General features: G+C 39.5%; 3 protein-coding genes across 3 annotated transcripts in view; 1 reads left to right on the plus strand and 2 right to left on the minus strand.

Annotated features, from left to right (window-relative positions):
• The window catches only part of LOC137889465 (zinc finger protein 271-like), a 35,954-nt gene extending 16,507 nt beyond the window's left edge, over nucleotides 1-19,447 (plus strand). Inside the window, exons 4-5 of the mRNA XM_068733344.1 lie at nucleotides 10,057-10,074; nucleotides 17,986-19,447. Coding sequence (XP_068589445.1) covers nucleotides 10,057-10,074; nucleotides 17,986-19,145 — 1,178 coding nt within the window. The 3' untranslated portion in view covers nucleotides 19,146-19,447. The remainder of the gene's footprint in view (nucleotides 1-10,056; nucleotides 10,075-17,985) is intronic.
• Nucleotides 3,533-6,530, minus strand: LOC137889296 (zinc finger protein 260-like). Its single transcript, XM_068733088.1, has 2 exons — nucleotides 6,209-6,530; nucleotides 3,533-4,719 (listed from the first exon to the last, which is right to left on the minus strand). Exons 1-2 carry the CDS (start codon nucleotides 6,528-6,530, stop codon nucleotides 3,533-3,535), a joined length of 1,509 nt encoding a protein of 502 aa, XP_068589189.1.
• On the minus strand, nucleotides 9,253-15,050 carry LOC137889493 (zinc finger protein 260-like). Its single transcript, XM_068733378.1, has 2 exons — nucleotides 14,533-15,050; nucleotides 9,253-12,373 (listed from the first exon to the last, which is right to left on the minus strand). The coding sequence occupies exons 1-2, from the start codon at nucleotides 14,723-14,725 to the stop codon at nucleotides 10,953-10,955; spliced, it is 1,614 nt and encodes a 537-aa protein (XP_068589479.1). The 5' UTR covers nucleotides 14,726-15,050; the 3' UTR covers nucleotides 9,253-10,952.
• Nucleotides 19,448-19,650: the final 203 nt, after the last annotated feature.

Below are 19,650 nucleotides of genomic sequence, written 5' to 3' on the forward strand. Positions count from 1 at the left end.
GCTATGCGTAAAGTTCACTAATGAATTCAAAAGTAGTGTTTGCGCACTTTTATTTTAAAAGTCCTGCTATATGAACAAACGTACAATAACATTTGGTTTGCAAACACTTTAAACAAATCAGGTTATTTTAAACAGCAGTATTCTTTACACAGTAGTTAAAATACAGTTATAATGATTCCGATCATAGATATTCAGCTGGTGTTCACTACTTTATTTTCATGTGTGTAATAGATGATATTTAAATATACATCTTGAAAACTGCAAACCTATCTACGTCATGTTTTTTTTAATTAATTTTTTTATGTTTGTTAAATTCTCAGTAGTGATAACTAAATGATATGATTATTATACATATTCTAAAGAAAAGCACTTTAAAAACTCTAAAAAAAATAATTTAAATGAATCATTGCTTTTTTTGGTATTTTGGTCAGACACATATTAAACACTGATTACCGTGTACTATGTGTGGTATTAGTTATAAATGTACGTTGGTACATAGAGGATGATGAGAAGCTGTTCTTGGAGGGACTTAGGACCCAGGGGAATGCAGGTGAAGCATGGGAACCTGGAGGGAGTCTGTACCGTGGCAGTAACGTGCATGTGGAAGTTATGCTAATAAAGAGTTGAGAGCAGTTTGTTCCCACGTGCTTATATGTTTATTTAAACTGGCTCCCCGTCCCACAACGGATCGAATACAAAGTCCTTCTCCTCACTCACAAAGCCCTCCATAATCAGGCCCCCTCCTACCTCACCGACCTGCTACACCACCACACTCCATCCCGTTGGCTCCGCTCCTCTAATGCCAACCTCCTGTCCTTTCCACTCAGGACCAAGCACCGGACAATACTGTGTGTTTAATGTTTTTAGTGTATAGCTTTTATATATGATATTTTAATGTAAAGTGTCTGAGTATTCTGAAAAGCGCTCTATAAATAAAATGTATTATTATTATTATTACTATGACTTTTTATGACAAACTATACTAAGACTTTTGATGATTTTTTCATGGCATACTATGACATGACTTTTTATAAGGCACTAGCCACTTCACCAGCGTGCAGCTCCTATAGTATAGTATTGGAAAAACTCATAGTATAGTATGTCCTGATCTTCCTCTTTATATATTCATGTCCCATTAATGCACATTACTAACTTTTCTTCTATCGCCTCACAGGTTTCTATGATCAATGTTTTACCTGTACCGTAGTTGTGCCTCCTGATGTGCGCCTCCCTGCCACCCACTGCTACTATTATTATTATTATTAATCACAGTTCATAGTTAGTTCTGTTAATATTACTACAACCATTAATGATTTTATTATCATTATAATATATCCTCTGCTGATTTTGTTATTAGTGGTCATATTTTTTCTATTCTGCTATTATTGGTGCTACTACTGCTATTTCTTCTGTCATATGTATATTTTCTATCATATGGATCAACTATGTTGTAATCGTCTTATGTTCATTCTGTAAAAATACCATCTATCACACTTCTGTCCATCCTGGGAGAAAGATCCCTCCTCTGTTGCTCTCCCTGACATTTCTTCTTATTCTTTTGGGGCAGTTTTCCTTGTATAAAGACTGTGGAAAAAGTTGTGATTTCTGATATTGCAATAAAAAAAGAAATGGAATTGAATTCAAATTCATGAAATTTAATTAAAAAGGTCAAAGTATAGCATGTGGTTAAAAGTTATAGTATAGTATGTCGTAAACAGTCATAAAACAAGTTATAGTATGAGTATTGTTTCCTCAGTTCTGACTGTCAGGAGGAGGGGGAAGAGCCTTCAGTCAGCCAGTGGAGCCTCTCAAACCCGTATGACATCATCAAACAAGCCACCCCATACTTCCGGTTTCCTCCATGTATTAGAGTGGAAAACATATTGTGTATATTTGAATTGTGAATGTATATTTGTACATACATTGAATATTTTGAGTCTTGACCACAGATTTAGTCCTTCATGTTTTTATTGTTCAGATTAACACAAAACAGCAATACGATGTCAACCAATACAGAACATTAAACAGTAGCACTGAGTATTGATTAGTGAGATAAATCATTGATTAATGATGATAACTGGACTTGATTGATTATAAGAACCAAAAGAGAGCTTCTGGTGTAAAAAAACTTTTTACTCGCCGTAGTGAAGCCAGTGCACGCCTCAGAAAATGACGTAATGCACCTTTGAATTTGTATAACTTGCCGCACTCCGATCACGTGACTGTCACAAATAGTTCACCGATAAAAACTTTATTTACATGTCAGAGGATTTTGCAAAGTAAAACAATTCATTTTTAAAAGCTTTAGAAATAAGAAGACTTAAAAACTACATTATAGTAAATATTTTGCAGCCAAATAAAATAGTTTACAGACTATTCAACCTTTGTTTCTTCATAATACATTTATTAATACTTGACTTCTTTCTTTACAGGGTTTGTTTAAAGGTAATAAAGTTAGTTTATGAATATGAGATATGAGTTTAGAGATAATAACAATCCCTCATGTCGGTTACACCTTCAGTCTACGTTCAGATCTTTGAGTTACACTCGTCTTTTTGATTCTTCACAGTTCTTTTTGTTTTTTCGTCCTCTGGAGTTTAAGAGAATAAAGCAGCTCAGAGAGAATAAACAGCTCCGTTGATGCTCGGAGTTCGAGCTCTACGGAGTACAAACAAAGCTAAAGGGGAAGACCCAGAACTTTCCAGTAGACAACGGTTATGGACGCCGCAGAGAAGTCGATGCTCAGTTGCTGCTCTGTGTGCACTAGAACACGTTGTCCTTTGTGTTTTAGGAGTTACGGTACTTGACATGTGGAAACTAACTGTTCGTCTGTTCTCTCCAATGACATTTCATCTATTGGACTCAAGTTTTTATAACTAATTGTAAATACTTAATAACGTTGACAGGTAGCTCAGTAGAATATAAAGCTCCTACCCCCTTCACTCCTCACGGTGTCCCAATCACCACCGGCAACCAGTGCAAAAGCCCAACAGAGTAACTGTATCCTAACAGGAAGCTCCGGATGGGCGTCTTTTTCCACCTAACAGCATGGATGTATCATGACAGAGCAGAAACACGGTCAACATTTCTTATGGAGGTTTCTACTTTGTGACCAAAACAAAGAAATAATCTCAACATGTCCAAGATGTCACGACCTCTAATGTTCTTCAGGAAGGCCACGTTGACTGCAGACAGAATTCACTGATGACGTCATTAATGAGGAGAGGTGTTCAACACATTTATGGCTGCTGATCTGTCGTCGCCAGGCAAAGAGTTTGTTACAAACACTGCAACTGAAGCGTTTCTCTCTCGTGTGGACCACCATGTGCTCGGTTATTGGTGTTTTTTCTGCAAATTTTTTATCACAAACTGAGCAATTAAATGTTTTTTCTCCTGTATGAGTGATCATGTGTCTCTTCAGCTGTACCTTGGACAGAAATCTTTTTTCACAATCTGAACAATTGAACGGTTTCTCTCCAGTGTGGGTTCTCATGTGTATCTGTAAACTTGCAAACTGAACATAAGATTTGTTTCAGACTGAGCAGCAGAAAGGTTTCTCTCCTGGATGGGATTCCATGTGTTTCTTCAGATGTCCTCTTCCAATGAAAGCTTTATCACACAATGAGCAGCTGAAGGGTTTCTCTCCTGTGTGATTTCTTATGTGTACCTGTAAATTTGTTCTCTGAGCGAAGGTTTTCTTACAGAATGAGCAGATGAAACGTTTTCCCAATTCATGAATTATCATGTGTCTCTTCAGAATTTTCTTGGCTCCAAATCTTTTCCCACACTCAGAGCAGTGAAATGGTTTCTCTCCAGCACTACATCTGGAATCAATGACAGAAACTTCATCATTATTCAGAGAGTTTAAAACTGACTGAGGTTCTGCCTCTCTGTTTTCCTCAGTTAGAGTTTGATGAAGCTGTGAGGACTGATGATGATGATCACGCTTGTGTCTTTTGAGTTGAATCGACCAGGTGAATCTTCTGTCACAAACAAGGCAGCTGAATGGTTTCTCTCCAGTGTGGATTCTCATGTGTGACTTAAAATATCCCCTCTGTACAAAGGATTTATTACAAACGGAGCAGCTGAATGGTTTCTCTCCTGCGTGACATCTCAAGTGCATCTTCAGGTTTTTTCTGGCTCCAAATCTTTTCCCACACTCAGAGCAGCTGAATGGCTTCTCTCCTGTGTGAGTTATCATGTGGTTCTTCACATTTTTCTTATTTACAAATCTTTTCCCACACTCAGAGCAGCCAAATGGTTTCTCTCCAGCACTACATATTGAACCACTGACAGAAACTTTATCATTATTCAGTGAGTTTAAACCTGACTGAGGTTCATCACTGTTATCAGTCTCAGGTTCAGAAGGGTCTCCAGTCTTGTCATCAGTTTCTGGTTCTGGATGTCTATCTGGATCTGAGTTCCTGTCTGGTTCTGGTCCTCCAAAGTCCTCTCCATCAGCTTCTGTTTCCATCTGTTCAGTTTGTCTTTGATGAAGCTGTGAGGACTGAGGTTTCTCTTCATCATCTTCACTCTTCACAGGAGTGAATGAGAACTCCTCCTCGAGCCCTTGAAGCTGTTCTCCCTCCTGACTGGTCCAGAGTTCCTCCTGGTCCTCTTTAATGTGTGGGGGCTCTGGGTCCTCCTGGTCCAGACTGGAGCTCCACTCCTGCTGCTCAGAGGGAACCTCTTCTTTAACCACCAACAGCTGCTGAACGTCTGTGGAGAATAATAATACACACAAGTCTTGGAAAACTGTAATTTCATGTTGAACAAACAATGCCTTTAAATTGCTCTAATACAGCAAATGAAGATTATTTTCATTCTGGAATAATCATTTCATTCATATAGTGTCCAAAACATGGCAATAATGCATCACAATTTTAAACAGCTGGGGTCATCATCAAATGTTTTGTGTTTCAGGGCTCCAGATCACAGACTAGATAAAAAGTGGACTTCGTCATGGGGACGTCACTAGCTGGTTTGTGGATGTTTTGAAGTCTCTAGTTTGGTATTTTGTCCGTCGCCAACCAGTGAACAGGAAGTGACCATATTTGGACTGAGGAGGAGTGACGTAGAGACATTGTATACGTCTCTGGTAGAGACCTGTCAATCAGCGTGTAGCCCCGCCCCTAAAGCATCCCCTGCTTTATGGTGTGTTTGACTCTACATGGAGCATAATGTACTAAATGAACATCATGCTGTATTGAAGAAGACTGTAAACTAGAGATTGAGACCATAAACTCATGTTTACAATGTTTACTGAGGGAATAAATCAAGAGAGAAGTAGAGTCATTTTAGACTAGACTTCTATACAACCAGAGGAGTCGCCCCCTGGTGGACACACCCGTCATGGTGCAGGACGTTGTGCTTTTTTATCTTTCATTTACGATCATCGATGCTCTTTGCTTTTTAATCAATGAAAAAAAAAAGAATTATTTTGTGTATAAACGAGATTGTCTCATTGACAATATGCCAGTATTGGAGTGCCTTGACCGTTAGAGTAAGAATTATGGCCAATGAGCCACTGTTGATTTAGATTTTAAAATAAATGAAAAACAAAAATGTTTTCGTTAGTTTGATTATTTTGTTGTTATTTTTGTATTTATTTGTATTACTATTTGTTGACATTGAGCACCAGGAAGGAACAGAGCAAGAGAGAGACTGCACGAGGAATGTTGGTTTGTATGTATATTTACAGCCTGGCCTCCTTCCAGAGGGCAAGGCGGTTTCTGGCTTCAGGCGGTTTTTGGGTGGACAAACATTTCTCTGATGGATTTCTTGTTGGTCAGGCTGTACTTGCTTTGTGGCTCTGAAGGTGTTTGAGGGCCAGTCTCTGAGTGGAAACACAAACCTGTTTGTTCAGAGGATGTGTGTGTAGATGGTCAGTTTGTAGTCAGAGCTGCTGATCACTTTAACGTGATGTTGAATAAAGGACGTTACAAGTGAAAGTGTCTCTCCTGGATCAGATTTGTACTTTTTACACAGACTCAATGGACATAATGTGATAATATGAGCTCTGCTGTTAACCTGCTGACATTTTAATCTTGAACATACACACCATTACCTGATCCGTTCCTGGTGTCATCTTATTCTCATCTTTATTTACTCCTTCTGGATCAATCGATCCTCGTTACATTCCACCGCTGCTTGTACCAGAGTGTTTTCACAGTGTGGTATTAGTACTTTTTGCTTAAAGAGAACCAACCTGCTCTGTGTAACCGAAGCTGAGGGTTGAAAACAGCGTCCAGTAGTTTCCGTTGTCGCTCGTTCTCCTCTTTTGAATGACAAAGTTCCTCCTCGTACTCTGCTATCGTTCTTTCAAACACACCAAATATCTCTTCAGCAGCCGCAATTAGTCGCTGCTCCACCAACGCTCTCAGCATTTGGACTTTACTCATCTTTCCTTCTCTTCGACACAATGTGCTCTCCGTCTGGCAGCACCGTGAGGTCTGAACCGCCTCGCTGCTCTCAGGTCGGGTAAAGGGAGCGTGGCTCTTTCCAAAGGCGGTGCCCTGAAGCCTCCTCATTGGGACTGCGTGTACTCCCATCAGTGATCGGTGTTCAATGGACCAAAGGTTTTACGGTAAAGATGTGCTCATCTGAGCGAGGCCACGGTCCTGAAAGAAACATACATGTGTTTTCTTTTATGTGTTCTGTGTTATTTTATGAACGTAATGCTGAAATCTTAAAGTGTTGTTCTTTATACTCATGTTTGACCTGTTGTACGTTTTATTTTGGGAAATCCGATGAATCCTAAACTCTGCTGTTCTCTCTGACAGACCTGGTCTTGAAAAGATACACAGAGGGGTTTTATCATTATTATTATGATTATCATAATAATCATAATAATTATTATTATTACCATTATCAATGTCATTATCATTATTATAATAATTATAATTATTATCATTATTGTTATTATTATCATTGTTTTTATTTTTAATTTTAATCAGTATTATTATCATTTGTATTATTATAATTTTGTATCATTATCATAATTATTATTATTGTTATTATTGAATGAAGGACATCAGGTCACAGTGTGACTCGGACTCTCCTCTTTTCAAGTGTTTTACTTCTCAGTTCAAACAAACCTCCAACGTCAAAACAGATCCGTTTATCTGAACTTTGACTTTTCACCTAACTATTTACTCTATATACTGCACCCCCCCCCCCTCCCTTTCCAGAGGGCCAGGTGGTTTCTGGCTTCAGGCTGTTTCTGGGTGAACAAGGAACAAACATTTCTCAGATGGATTTCTTGTTGGTCAGGCTGAACTCGCTCCGTGGCTCTGAAGGTGTTTGAGAGCCAGTTGAGGGTTTTCTTAACTTAACCTAGTTATCTTAGTTAGAGTAGTTAGCTAACCCAAAGTAAAGCCAGTTGTGGGTTTTCTTAACTTAACGTGGTTCTGTTGTCACTCAGCTGATGAAACGTTTGGAAACATTTTTCTGGAACACATTCATCAGAGACATGTTGCTGCTGCAGTTCATGTTCTAACATTAAATGAAGAACGTTCTCACTTGAGACAATAAAGACGTTTTTTCATTTAATAATTAGGATTATATACTCTAACGTGAGACATTCAGGTCTGGCTCTACATACATGTAGTCCTGTCACAGAGGAAAGAGGATGGACACACTTTGATTTAACATTTGTTCAATGTTCGACTGTCTATATTCACATAAGTGTTCCTGATGTGACTAGAAGGTCAACTATTCACACTGTGAAGCAAAGAAACATTTAAAACACAACAAGCTAAGATGAAGAAGAAGAACTCCAACAGTATTATATCTCATAATTATGACTTACTATCTCATAATTATGACTTAAGATCTCATAATTATGACTTTCTATCTCATAATTATGACTTAAGATCTTATAATTATGACTTAAGATCTCATAATTATGACTTACTATCTCATAATTATGACTTTCTATCTCATAATTATGACTTTCTATCTCATAATTATGACTTACTATCTCATAATTATGACTTAAGATCTCATAATTGACTTAAGATCTTATAATTATGACTTAAGATCTCATAATTATGACTTAAGATCTCATAATTATGACTTACTATCTCATAATTATGACTTAAGATCTCATAATTATGACTTAAGATCTCATAATTGACTTAAGATCTTATAATTATGACTTAAGATCTCATAATTATGACTTACTATCTCATAATTATGACTTTCTATCTCATAATTATGACTTTCTATCTCATAATTATGACTTACTATCTCATAATTATGACTTAAGATCTCATAATTGACTTAAGATCTTATAATTATGACTTAAGATCTCATAATTATGACTTAAGATCTCATAATTATGACTTACTATCTCATAATTATGACTTAAGATCTCATAATTATGACTTAAGATCTCATAATTATGACTTACTATCTCATAATTATGACTTAAGATCTCATAATTATGACTTAAGATCTTATAATTATGACTTAAGATCTCATAATTATGACTTTCTATCTCATAATTATGACTTTCTATCTCATAATTATGACTTAAGATCTCATAATTATGACTTACTATCTCATAATTATGACTTTCTATCGCATAATTATGACTTACTATCTCATAATTATGACTTTCTCTCATAATATGACTTTCTATCTCATAATTATGACTTAAGATCTCATAATTATGACTTTCTATCGCATAATTACGACTTACTATCTCATAATTACGACTTTCTATCTCATAATTATGACTTTCTATCTCATAATTATGACTTAAGATCTTATAATTATGACTTTCTATCTCATAATTATGACTTTCTATCTCATAATTATGACTTAAGATCTCGTAATTATGACTTACTATCTCATAATTATGACTTAAGATCTCATAATTATGACTTACTATCTCATAATTATGACTTAAGATCTTATAATTATTGGTTATCTTTGCAGGGCTGAAATGTAACCCTCCAGCTGCCTCATTTCTTCTATTTGTTACTAATATTGATTAAATAAAAGATAAAAGTAACTTCATCTGTTTTTAATTATGAATCATTACAAATATGCAGTGTTTTAAAACTAACAGTCACAGCGAGAACAAATAAATCATGTATAGTAACATTTTGATGCTTCAATAAGAATCGATACTGGTTTAATAATCAGATTATAAAACAGTGAAACTTCCTGGTGAAACAGTTCAACAGTTCCAGAGGAGCAGAAAACTGAACAAACACAAACAGACGCACATTAATATGTAAACAGTCCATTTATTGTGTTACATGTAAACAGAAAAGTCACTTTTGATCGTTCAGTTATAGAATATACACAACTTATGAACAGAGAACTTCAAATCTGTCCTTTTATTTAAATAACGTTTAACAAAACAAGATAAAAAATATAAACTAGAAAGGTTCATGAAGTATTTTAATGATGTATAATAATGTGTTTAGAGCTCGTGGCAGGAAGTCAAACAGCTCATCATTCATCTCTAATATCTATTTTATATTCATGTGAAAACATCTCCTTCAAACTACTGGATTTATTCAAGTTTATCACCAAAACTACATTTTACAGATTACATGTGAACACATCATGATAACGTTATAATGTACCTTCAGCCAGTACTCATGTTCACTGAGCAGAGCCTGAAGGCATCATGATGTAATTGAAGTGAACCTCCGTTGGTTAGCCGTTAGCGGTGCTGCTAACGTTACTAGCTCTCCTCCTGGTTTAAACACTGATTGGTTGTTTACAATGAAACATGATCAGAGACTAGAAAGTATTAATGATGTTCAAATCATATATTTTTACTGTAATTAATCAGCATGTCACATGACTCTCTCGTCATTTTATATCCAAAATGCTCACTCACTGCTGATTTAAGGCTCTTTATGGTGGATATAAGTCTTGCATGTCTGTTCTCAGACATTTTTACAGCTCTTAACACTTTGGGTGAGTGGCACGACTCTCACACACAAAGTGTGAGAACAGATAGCTAACTGCTCATCAAAGTGAGCAGTCTGTGTATGTTATATCCGTTAGCTCTTACCACCTCACTGTGGTGAGTAGTGTCTGGGTCGTCGGCCACGCACTAAGCTGTGTTACCACTACTGGCCCCTACTGGCCGTTAGGAGTAGTGAGTGAGGAGTCAGCAGGCAGTCAGGGAGTAAAATGTGATCTGTGAGTCACCATCAGAGGTCCTTGAGCATGCAGCCAGAACATGATGCAGCTTTCTGTGACAGGATGAGAGATCAGTGGACAGACACAGAGGTCACGTATGCACTCACATATGAGATCGATTGCATGATCCTCCTGGAGGAGATAATAATAATAATAATAATAATAATAATAATCTGTAAGGGAGGCCAAAAGCCTAACAGGCTTCGTCCTATTAAAAAAAAAAAAGTCACCCACAAAAAAGTCATATAAAAGTAAGTAATCGTAAAAGTAAAAAATGAAGCGAATAAAAAAAAGCCTGAAACAGACATCTTATTCCCCCTAAACCATTTTGCATCCCTACACATGTCTGTGTTGATTATTCATTAGAATTTAAACGTTTTTTTTTTTGTTTTTTTTTGTTAGAAACAGATCGGTATCATCAGCAAATTAAATAGTAAATAGAGTTTAGGAGACAGAAACGACGTCATTTACATTAATAAGAAAAAGAAGAGGACCCAGGATTGATCCTTGTGGGACCCCACACCAGATGTTTACTTTTAGAGAAGACTCTTTTCTATTCTGAAGTAGTGAAGTAACCATAGAAGTGCTGGATCTTGGAAGCTATAGGACCTTAATTTATGAAAAGCTTTTGATAAATCCAGGAACAATCCTCCAGTGCCCTCTTTGTCATCTAGAGTTGATGTAATCTCATCAATAAGTTGTAAAACTGTCGTATATGTGGAATAGTTTCAACCAAATCCATAGTGTTGCTCATATGATATGTTGTTGTTGTTTGCGTTTGTTCAGTTTGTGGCTGAAGGCTCCGCCTCTCTGTCCTCCTCAGTCTGTCTCTGATGAAGCGGTGAGGACCGAAGTCCGACACATTCGTGGTTTCTGAGCTGATAAATCAAAGTGAATCTTTGGCCACAAACTCTGCAGCTGAATCTTTTCTCCCCCGTGTGGATTCTCATGTGTTTCTTCAGATTTCCACTTTCACTGAAGGCTCTACCGCACACAGAGCAGCTGAAGGGTTTCTCTCCAGTGTGATTACTCATGTGGTGTGTCAGCTGTACCTTTTGTATGAACCTCTTGCCGCACACTGAGCAGTCGAAGGGTTTCTCCCCCGTATGCGTTATCATGTGTCTCTTCATATCTTCCTTGCGCAAAAATCTTTTATCGCAAAATGAGCAACCAAATGGTTTCTCTCCAATGTGGATTTTCATGTGTCTCGTAAGAGTTCCATTTAATCCAAATCGTTTACCACACTCAGAGCAGCTTAATGGTTTCTCTCCTGTGTGGATTCTCATGTGTTTCTGTAAACTATCGCTGCGTGTAAAAGATTTCTCACAGACTGAGCAGCCGAATGGTTTCTCTCCTGTGTGGGTTCTCATGTGTCCCTTCAGGTTTCCCCCATCACTGAACGCTTTACCACAGACTGAGCAGCCGAATGGTTTCTCTCCTGTGTGGATTCTCACATGTTTCTGTAAATCTCCACTCTGAGCAAAAGATTTATTACAGATTGAGCAGCAGAATGGTTTCTCTCCTGTGTGAGTTCTCATGTGTCTCTTCAAAAATGACCTGCAGCCAAATCTTTTCCCACAGTGAGAGCAGCTGAATGGTTTCACACCAGCACTAGATGTTGAATCACTGACAGAAACTTCATCATTATTCAGAGAGTTTAAACCTGACTGAGGTTCTCTGGTCTCCTTCCAGTCCTCAGTCTCAGGTTCAGAAGAGTCTCCAGTCTTGTTATAAGTTTCTGGTTCAAGATCTGAGTTCCTGTCTGGTTCTGGTCCTCCACAGTCCTCTCCATCAGCTTCTGTTTCCATCTGTTCAGTTTGTCTTTGATGAAGCTGTGAGGACTGAACTTCCTCTTCATCATCTTCACTCTTCACAGGAGTGAATGTGAACTTGGTGATATCAGCCTCCTCCAGACCTTGAAGCTGCTCTTCCGCCTGACTGGTCCAGAGTTCCTCCTGTTCCTCTTTAATGTGTGGGGGCTCTGGGTCCTCCTGGTCCTCTTTAACGTGTGGGGGCTCTGGGTCCTCCTGATCCTCTTTAATGTGTGGGGGCTCTGGGTCCTCCTGATCCTCTTTAATGTGTGGGGGCTCTGGGTCCTCCTGATCCTCTTTAATGTGTGGGGGCTCTGGATCCTCCTGGTCCAGACTGGAGCTCCACTGCTGCTGCTGAATCTCTTTGTTATTCATCAACAGCTGCGGGAGGTCTGCAGAAAACAGGAAACACACACAAAGATGTAATAATAATAATAATAATACATTTTGTTCGTAAAGGCTCTGTACACGGTGAAAACACAAACAATATAAACAAAAGAGATGACATAACACAAAGAAACAAAACAAAATTATTTCATAACTAGCATCACAAGTTGATAACAGATTGTAAATAGATGAGTTTTTAGGGCAGTTTTGAAAGTGGCGAGAGACGGAGAATGTCTGAGGTGTTGGAGGAGAGAGCTGTGAGAGTTATAGCTGTTGTTTCGGTATGACGGTGTATGAAAAATTAATATCATACAGGAAATTAAAACCGGTATATATACCATCCAGCACTAGTTGAGGGTGTCAAAGAGAGGAGGATGGAGAGGTTGATGGCATCAAAGGCTGCACTGAGGTTGAGTAGCATCAGGATGTGGTCATCAGAGGAGAGGAGGAGTTAGAATCAGGATGTGGTCATCAGAGGAGAGGAGGAGTTAGCATCAGGATGTGGTCATCAGAGGAGAGGAGGAGTTAGTATCAGGATGTGGTCATCAGAGGAGAGGAGGAGTTAGCATCAGGATGCGGTCATCAGAGAAGAGGAGGAGTTAGTATCAGGATGCGGTCATCAGAGGAGAGGAGGAGTTAGTATCAGGATGCGGTCATCAGAGGAGAGGAGGAGTTAGAATCAGGATGTGGTCATCAGAGGAGAGGAGGAGTTAGAATCAGGATGTGGTCATCAGAGGAGAGGAGGAGTTAGAATCAGGATGTGGTCATCAGAGGAGAGGAGGAGTTAGCATCAGGATGTGGTCATCAGAGGAGAGGAGGAGTTAGTATCAGGATGTGGTCATCAGAGGAGAGGAGGAGTTAGCATCAGGATGTGGTCATCAGAGAAGAGGAGGAGTTAGTATCAGGATGTGGTCATCAGAGGAGAGGAGGAGTTAGCATCAGGATGTGGTCATCAGAGGAGAGGAGGAGTTAGAATCAGGATGTGGTCATCAGAGGAGAGGAGGAGTTAGAATCAGGATGTGGTCATCAGAGGAGAGGAGGAGTTAGAATCAGGATGTGGTCATCAGAGGAGAGGAGGAGTTAGAATCAGGATGTGGTCATCAGAGGAGAGGAGGAGTTAGAATCAGGATGTGGTCATCAGAGGAGAGGAGGAGTTAGCATCAGGATGTGGTCATCAGAGGAGAGGAGGAGTTAGCATCAGGATGTGGTCATCAGAGGAGAGGAGGAGTTAGCATCAGGATGTGGTCATCAGAGGAGAGGAGGAGTTAGTATCAGGATGTGGTCATCAGAGGAGAGGAGGAGTTAGTATCAGGATGTGGTCATCAGAGGAGAGGAGGAGTTAGTATCAGGATGTGGTCATCAGAGGAGAGGAGGAGTTAGAATCAGGATGTGGTCATCAGAGGAGAGGAGGAGTTAGCATCAGGATGTGGTCATCAGAGGAGAGGAGGAGTTAGCATCAGGATGTGGTCATCAGAGGAGAGGAGGAGTTAGCATCAGGATGTGGTCATCAGAGGAGAGGAGGAGTTAGTATCAGGATGTGGTCATCAGAGGAGAGGAGGAGTTAGCATCAGGATGTGGTCATCAGAGGAGAGGAGGAGTTAGAATCAGGATGTGGTCATCAGAGGAGAGGAGGAGTTAGTATCAGGATGTGGTCATCAGAGGAGAGGAGGAGTTAGTATCAGGATGTGGAAAAAAGTTAAAGACAGAGAGGAGGAGTTGATGACAGAGAGGAGGTGTTAAAGATAGAGAGGAGGTGTTAAAGACACCGAGGACCAGAGGTCTGAATGTCAGCTGTTCAAATGAGGGTGTAGTCAGGCTGGTTTTTAATTCCATTTTTAGGATTTGGGTCGTGAGGTTGGCTGGATTCACCTGCTGTTTGTTACGATGACGTCATGAGGGAGTGGTTGTGCTGTGAATCCACAGAGACGGGATGGAGTTGACAGAAGTGTGTGTGTGTGTGTGTGTGTGTGTGTGTGTGTGTGTGTGTGTGTGTGTGTATATGGAGAGAGTAATTAGTCAGTCACGTGGACAGGATTGTGCTGTAGGCGTCTACCCAGCTTGTTGAGATGAATGAATACCATCGTTCTGGTCCTAAAATGAAGCTGACGTTGCTGGTGTGACGTCAGTTTAAACAGAGAGAGAAGAAGAAGTGAAGAGAACCAACCTGCTCTGTGTAACCGAAGCTGAGGGTTGAAAACAGCGTCCAGTAGTTTCCGTTGTCGCTCGTTCTCCTCTTTTGAACGACAAAGTTCCTCCTCGTACTCTGCTATCGTTCTTTCAAACACACCAAATATCTCTTCAGCAGCCGCAGTTAGTCGCTGCTTCACCAACGCTCTCAGCATTTGGACTTTACACATTTTCACACAACGACACGAACTTGTTCTCCACACGAACTCCGTCAGAAACACCGTTCGCTCTCCATCAAACAGTCACTCTGACTAGCGCTGCGTTCATCACTTCCGTCCCAGCTAGCATGCTAAGCTAACTTCAACAGCTTCCTAGGCTACCGGGAGATGAGTCAGAGGAGAACCATCGAGAGAAAAGTCCATTCAGAAGGTCCATCCGGACACACAGAGACCCGGATGTATCGGTACTGTTGGTGCTCACGAACTATTTCTCATAACAGACAGAAAGGACTCTCCGTTTCGAGCAGACGCCATCTTGTTCCAAGTTAGCCGGAGTGAGGACAATCACTTCCGGTACATTTCAGATTCTGGACTTCAAAGTAAAAGCCCCAATTTGTTTCCCGGTGAAATGACTGCTAATGTAAAATATATATATGTGTATATTTTTACACACAACATATCAACACTTGGTCCGAGTTCAACCGTGCTGCGTTCACAACAAGTGTGAATTTCGGAAGCTTGTCAATGTCTTGTAAGTATTGAAGTTTAACCTTGACGGTCTATTTATTCTGTATTTTATTCTGACAGTTTTTATGTATTACATCTCTGACTTTAACAATTTAACACATTCTTCATAAATGCAAACTGGTCAAAACCACAGATGGAAAACAAGGATAACAATATTAATAACAATAATATTAATAATAACAATAATAATAATAATGAAACTGTATATGATCTTCACTAAACAAATATTAATATTAAATGTGTAAATTACATATAAATATGTATATCAAATACAAATATTAATATTTAATATCAATATTAAATATAAGATAAAGATGAATACTGATACTACCACAGATGGGATCCAAAACAGATACATTGTATATTTATACTTATAATTACAGTATTTTCTTCATATTTTCATTACAAATTATAAACATTCACATTTCTTGACTTTTGTTTAATTATGTTTATTGTCATAAACCAAAACAACACATGTTCTATGTGAAAACCTTCTTAATAAACCTGAATCTGAATCATTTGATCAATATTTAGAAGAAGAAAACAAACTGCTGCAAAATGAATCAATTAAATCATCATTAAATCATCATTAAATTAATCAATAAATTAATCAATAAATTAACTGATAACGTCACATTGACGCCATGAAGAGAACCGTGTTCGAACACGTGACCGTCTGACAGGAGGCGGAGTCACGGAGCTGCTGCGGCCGCCCGACGGAGCTAGAGGAGCGGATGAGAAGAGGCTCGAGAGCCGCCGCGGCTCGGTTCTCGGTTCTCCTGAGAAAATGTGTAAAGTCCAAATGCTGAGATGTTTAGTCAACCAGCGACTAACTGCGGCTGCTGAAGAGATATTTGGTGTGTTTGAAAGAACGATAGCAGAGTACGAGGAGGAACTTTGTCGTTCAAAAGAGGAGAACGAGCGACAACGGAAACTACTGGACGCTCGCGTGGAACCGGAAGTACACGGAGCAGGTTAGCAGGAGTAAAGACACAACAAGACGTCAGTCTATCTGCTGTGTTTTTATTCTTTAGTGACATGCTAACTGTTAGCTTCCTGCAGCTGCGTCAAAACACACTCGTATTCACACCGAAGCCGGATGTTTGGCCTTCAAATTAAAAGCCCAAAACGTGTCACATTCAAATGAAAACTCAACCGTTTTTATCTCTTAGCAGGATCTTTATTGACAGTTAATACAGACGGTCATGGTTCCCAGAGGATGAATTGTAATATTGTTGGTGAGTTTAAATCCTACAGACTTTCGTTTCTGTCACTTCAGCTAACTGTGACAGATACATTGACCTGCATTATGATGCCTTCAGGCTCTACTCTGTAAAACTGACTATTGCGCAGTTAAGCTATAACGTTATCACGATGTGTTCACATGTAATCTGTAAAATGTAGTTTTGTTGATAAACTTGAATAAATCCAGTAGGTTGAAGGAGATGTTTTCACATGAATATAAAATAGATATTAGATAAATTATGAGACGTAAGAACATTATTATACATCAGTAAAACAAAAAAATTATTCGATTTTATTTAATCAAAGCAAACATTTAAATAAAAATGTAATGATTTACTTCCTAATCATTTGACTTTATGCAAATAACTACTAAAGATGACAATAACAAAGTAAAAGGATGACATTTAGAATTTGACAGTTTTGACTGACTGCAGGATGGTTTTATTTAGTAATTCTTTGGGACGGTGTTGAATCTCTAATAATAGAAGAGCAGTAATCACAATAATAGAAAACATGATTTATATTAATGATAGTCGCAGTTGGCAGGGCCACAGCAAACTGAGGATGTGGTTCCCATTTTTTAAAAAGGCAAACTTTATTCCAAGGTGCTGGAAAGGAGGCTCTGACCGATTGTCGAACCTCAGATCCGGGAGGAGGAATGGGGGTTCTGTCCTGGCTGTAAAACAGTAGATCAGGTCTTTACCCTTGCAGGTCTGTTGGAGGGCTCATGGGAGTTTTCCCTTCCAGTCTACATGTGTCTTTTGGACTTGGTTTCCAGTGCCTGTTGACCTCCTCCAGGGTTGCCCCATCTCATTGATCCCGTTTGTGATTTTCATGGACAGATTTCAAGGTGCAGCCGGGGGGAGGAGAGCGTTCTGTTTGGGGACTTCAGAATTTGCATCCCTGCTTTTTGATGATGTGGTTTTTATTGGCTCCTTCAGAACGACTTTCAGCTATACATTGGAGTGGTTTGTGGCCGAGTGTGAAGCGGTCGGGATGAGAGTCAGAACCTCCGAGTCTGTGGCCGTGGTTCTCTGCCAGATATAACGGTGTATTGACAGAGTCACTGCCCAAAGCGAGGGAGTTCAAGTATCTTTGGGTTTTGTTCACCAGTGAGGGTAAAATGGAGCGTGAGATGGACAGAAGGTTCGGTGTGGTACCGGACCGTTGTGGTGAAGAGGGAGCTGAACTGTAAAGCGAAGCTCTCGATTTACTAGTCCATCTACGTTCAGACCCTCACCTGTGGTCATGAGCTTTGGGTGGTGACCCGAATGAGATCGCGGATACCAAGGAGGACCAAGGCAAACCTGAGGCAGACCTACCTATGAACCTGAGCCAGTGATGCGTGTAGTGTGTCTCTATGCAGGCCCCACTGCCCCTGGTTTTTAGTAAAGGACTCCGTACAAACTGGAGGATGACATGCAGCTGTAATAAATGCTTCAGTACAGCAGAATTGTAGATTAAAGTATGAAGGTTAACATTAATGCCTGCATGTCTGTTTTCCCCTTTACCTTCAGATGTCTACAAAGTTATTGTGAATAAAGAGGAGGTTCCCCCTGAGCAGCAGGAGTGGAGCTCCAGTCTGGACCAGGAGGACCCAGAGCCCCCACACATTAAAGAGGAACAGGAGGAACTCTGGACCAGTCAGCAGGGAGAGCAGCTTCAAGGGCTGGAGGAGGCTGATATCAAGTTCACATTCACTCCTGTGAAGAGTGAAGATGATGAAGAGAAACCTCAGTCCTCACAGCTTCATCAAAGACAAACTGAACAGATGGAAACAGAAGGTGATGGAGAGGACTGTGGAGGACCAGAACCAGACAGGAACTCAGATCCAGGAGACTCTTCTGAGACTGAAGTCAGTGATGGGGACTGGGAGGAGACCAGAGAACCTCAGTCAGGTTTAAACTCTCTGAATAATGAGGACATTTCTGTCAGTGAGCCCAAATGTAGTGCTGGAGAGAAACCATTTAGCTGCTCAGAGTGTGATAAAAGATTTAACCTCAAGGGAAATCTGAAGAGACACATGAGAACGCATACGGGAGAGAAACCTTTCAGCTGCTCAGTTTGTAAGAAATCATTTGCACGGAGTGGAGATTTACAGTTACATATGAGAATCCACACAGGAGAGAAACCATTCAGCTGCTCAGTCTGTAAGAAATGTTTTACACGGAGTGGAGACTTACCGACACACATGAGAATCCACACTGGAGAGAAACCATTTAATTGCTCAGTTTGTGACAAAAGATTTTTACGCAAGACACATCTAAAGAGGCACATGATAACTCATACAGGAGAGAAACCATTCAATTGCTCAGTATGTGACAAAAGATTTACAATAAAAGCAAATATGACACACCACATGGCGGTCCACAGAGGAGAGAAACGTTTCAGGTGCAGTGTTTGTAACAAAAGATTTGCTTGGCATCGACAGTTCAAAAACCATAAATGTGTTGATCATCAGTCCTCACAGCTTCATCAAACTCACACTGAACAGATGGAAACAGAAGGTGATAGAGAGGACTGTGGAGGACCAGAACCAGACAGGAACTCAGATCTAGATAGACATCCAGAACCAGATCCTGATAACAAGACTGGAGACTCTTCTGAAACTGAGACTGATAACAGTGATGATTGGAAGGAGACCAGAGAACCTCAGTAAGGTTTAAACTCTCTGAATAATAACCAATGTATTACTTAAAGCATATCATTTTGCTGCTGTGTAGGAAAGTATTCAGTCAGACCCATGAGAATTCACACAGGAGGGAAACCATTCGGTTGTTCCCTTTGTGATAAAAGGTTTATCCAGAAGGTTCACTTGATTCATAACTATTAACAAGTGATTGATCGATCGGTCTGTCCATTATTTCTTTGATTAAACTATTATTAATCAGATATAAAAAAAACATTCTTCATGTTCTTGTAGCACAAATTGGGGATTCAGCCGTGCACTAAGAATAAAAAGGAATGTGATGATTTATACAATGCTTCTTCACAATATATAATCTACAATACAATACAATTTTTTTAATGGTCTCTGATACTTGTATTTTGTAGAAAGTGTCTCTACTAACAGATGTTCTTTAGTTTAGTAGATGGAGAACGAAACGCTGTTCAAAGAGACAAAGATCCTCTGAACAACAGCTGAACAAGAAGAGAAGAAATCA

This window comes from Cebidichthys violaceus, unplaced genomic scaffold (genome assembly GCF_023349555.1).
Source record: "Cebidichthys violaceus isolate CVI_PGR_0920_01 unplaced genomic scaffold, fCebVio1.0.p SCAF_109, whole genome shotgun sequence".
Classification (NCBI taxonomy): domain Eukaryota; kingdom Metazoa; phylum Chordata; class Actinopteri; order Perciformes; family Stichaeidae; genus Cebidichthys; species Cebidichthys violaceus.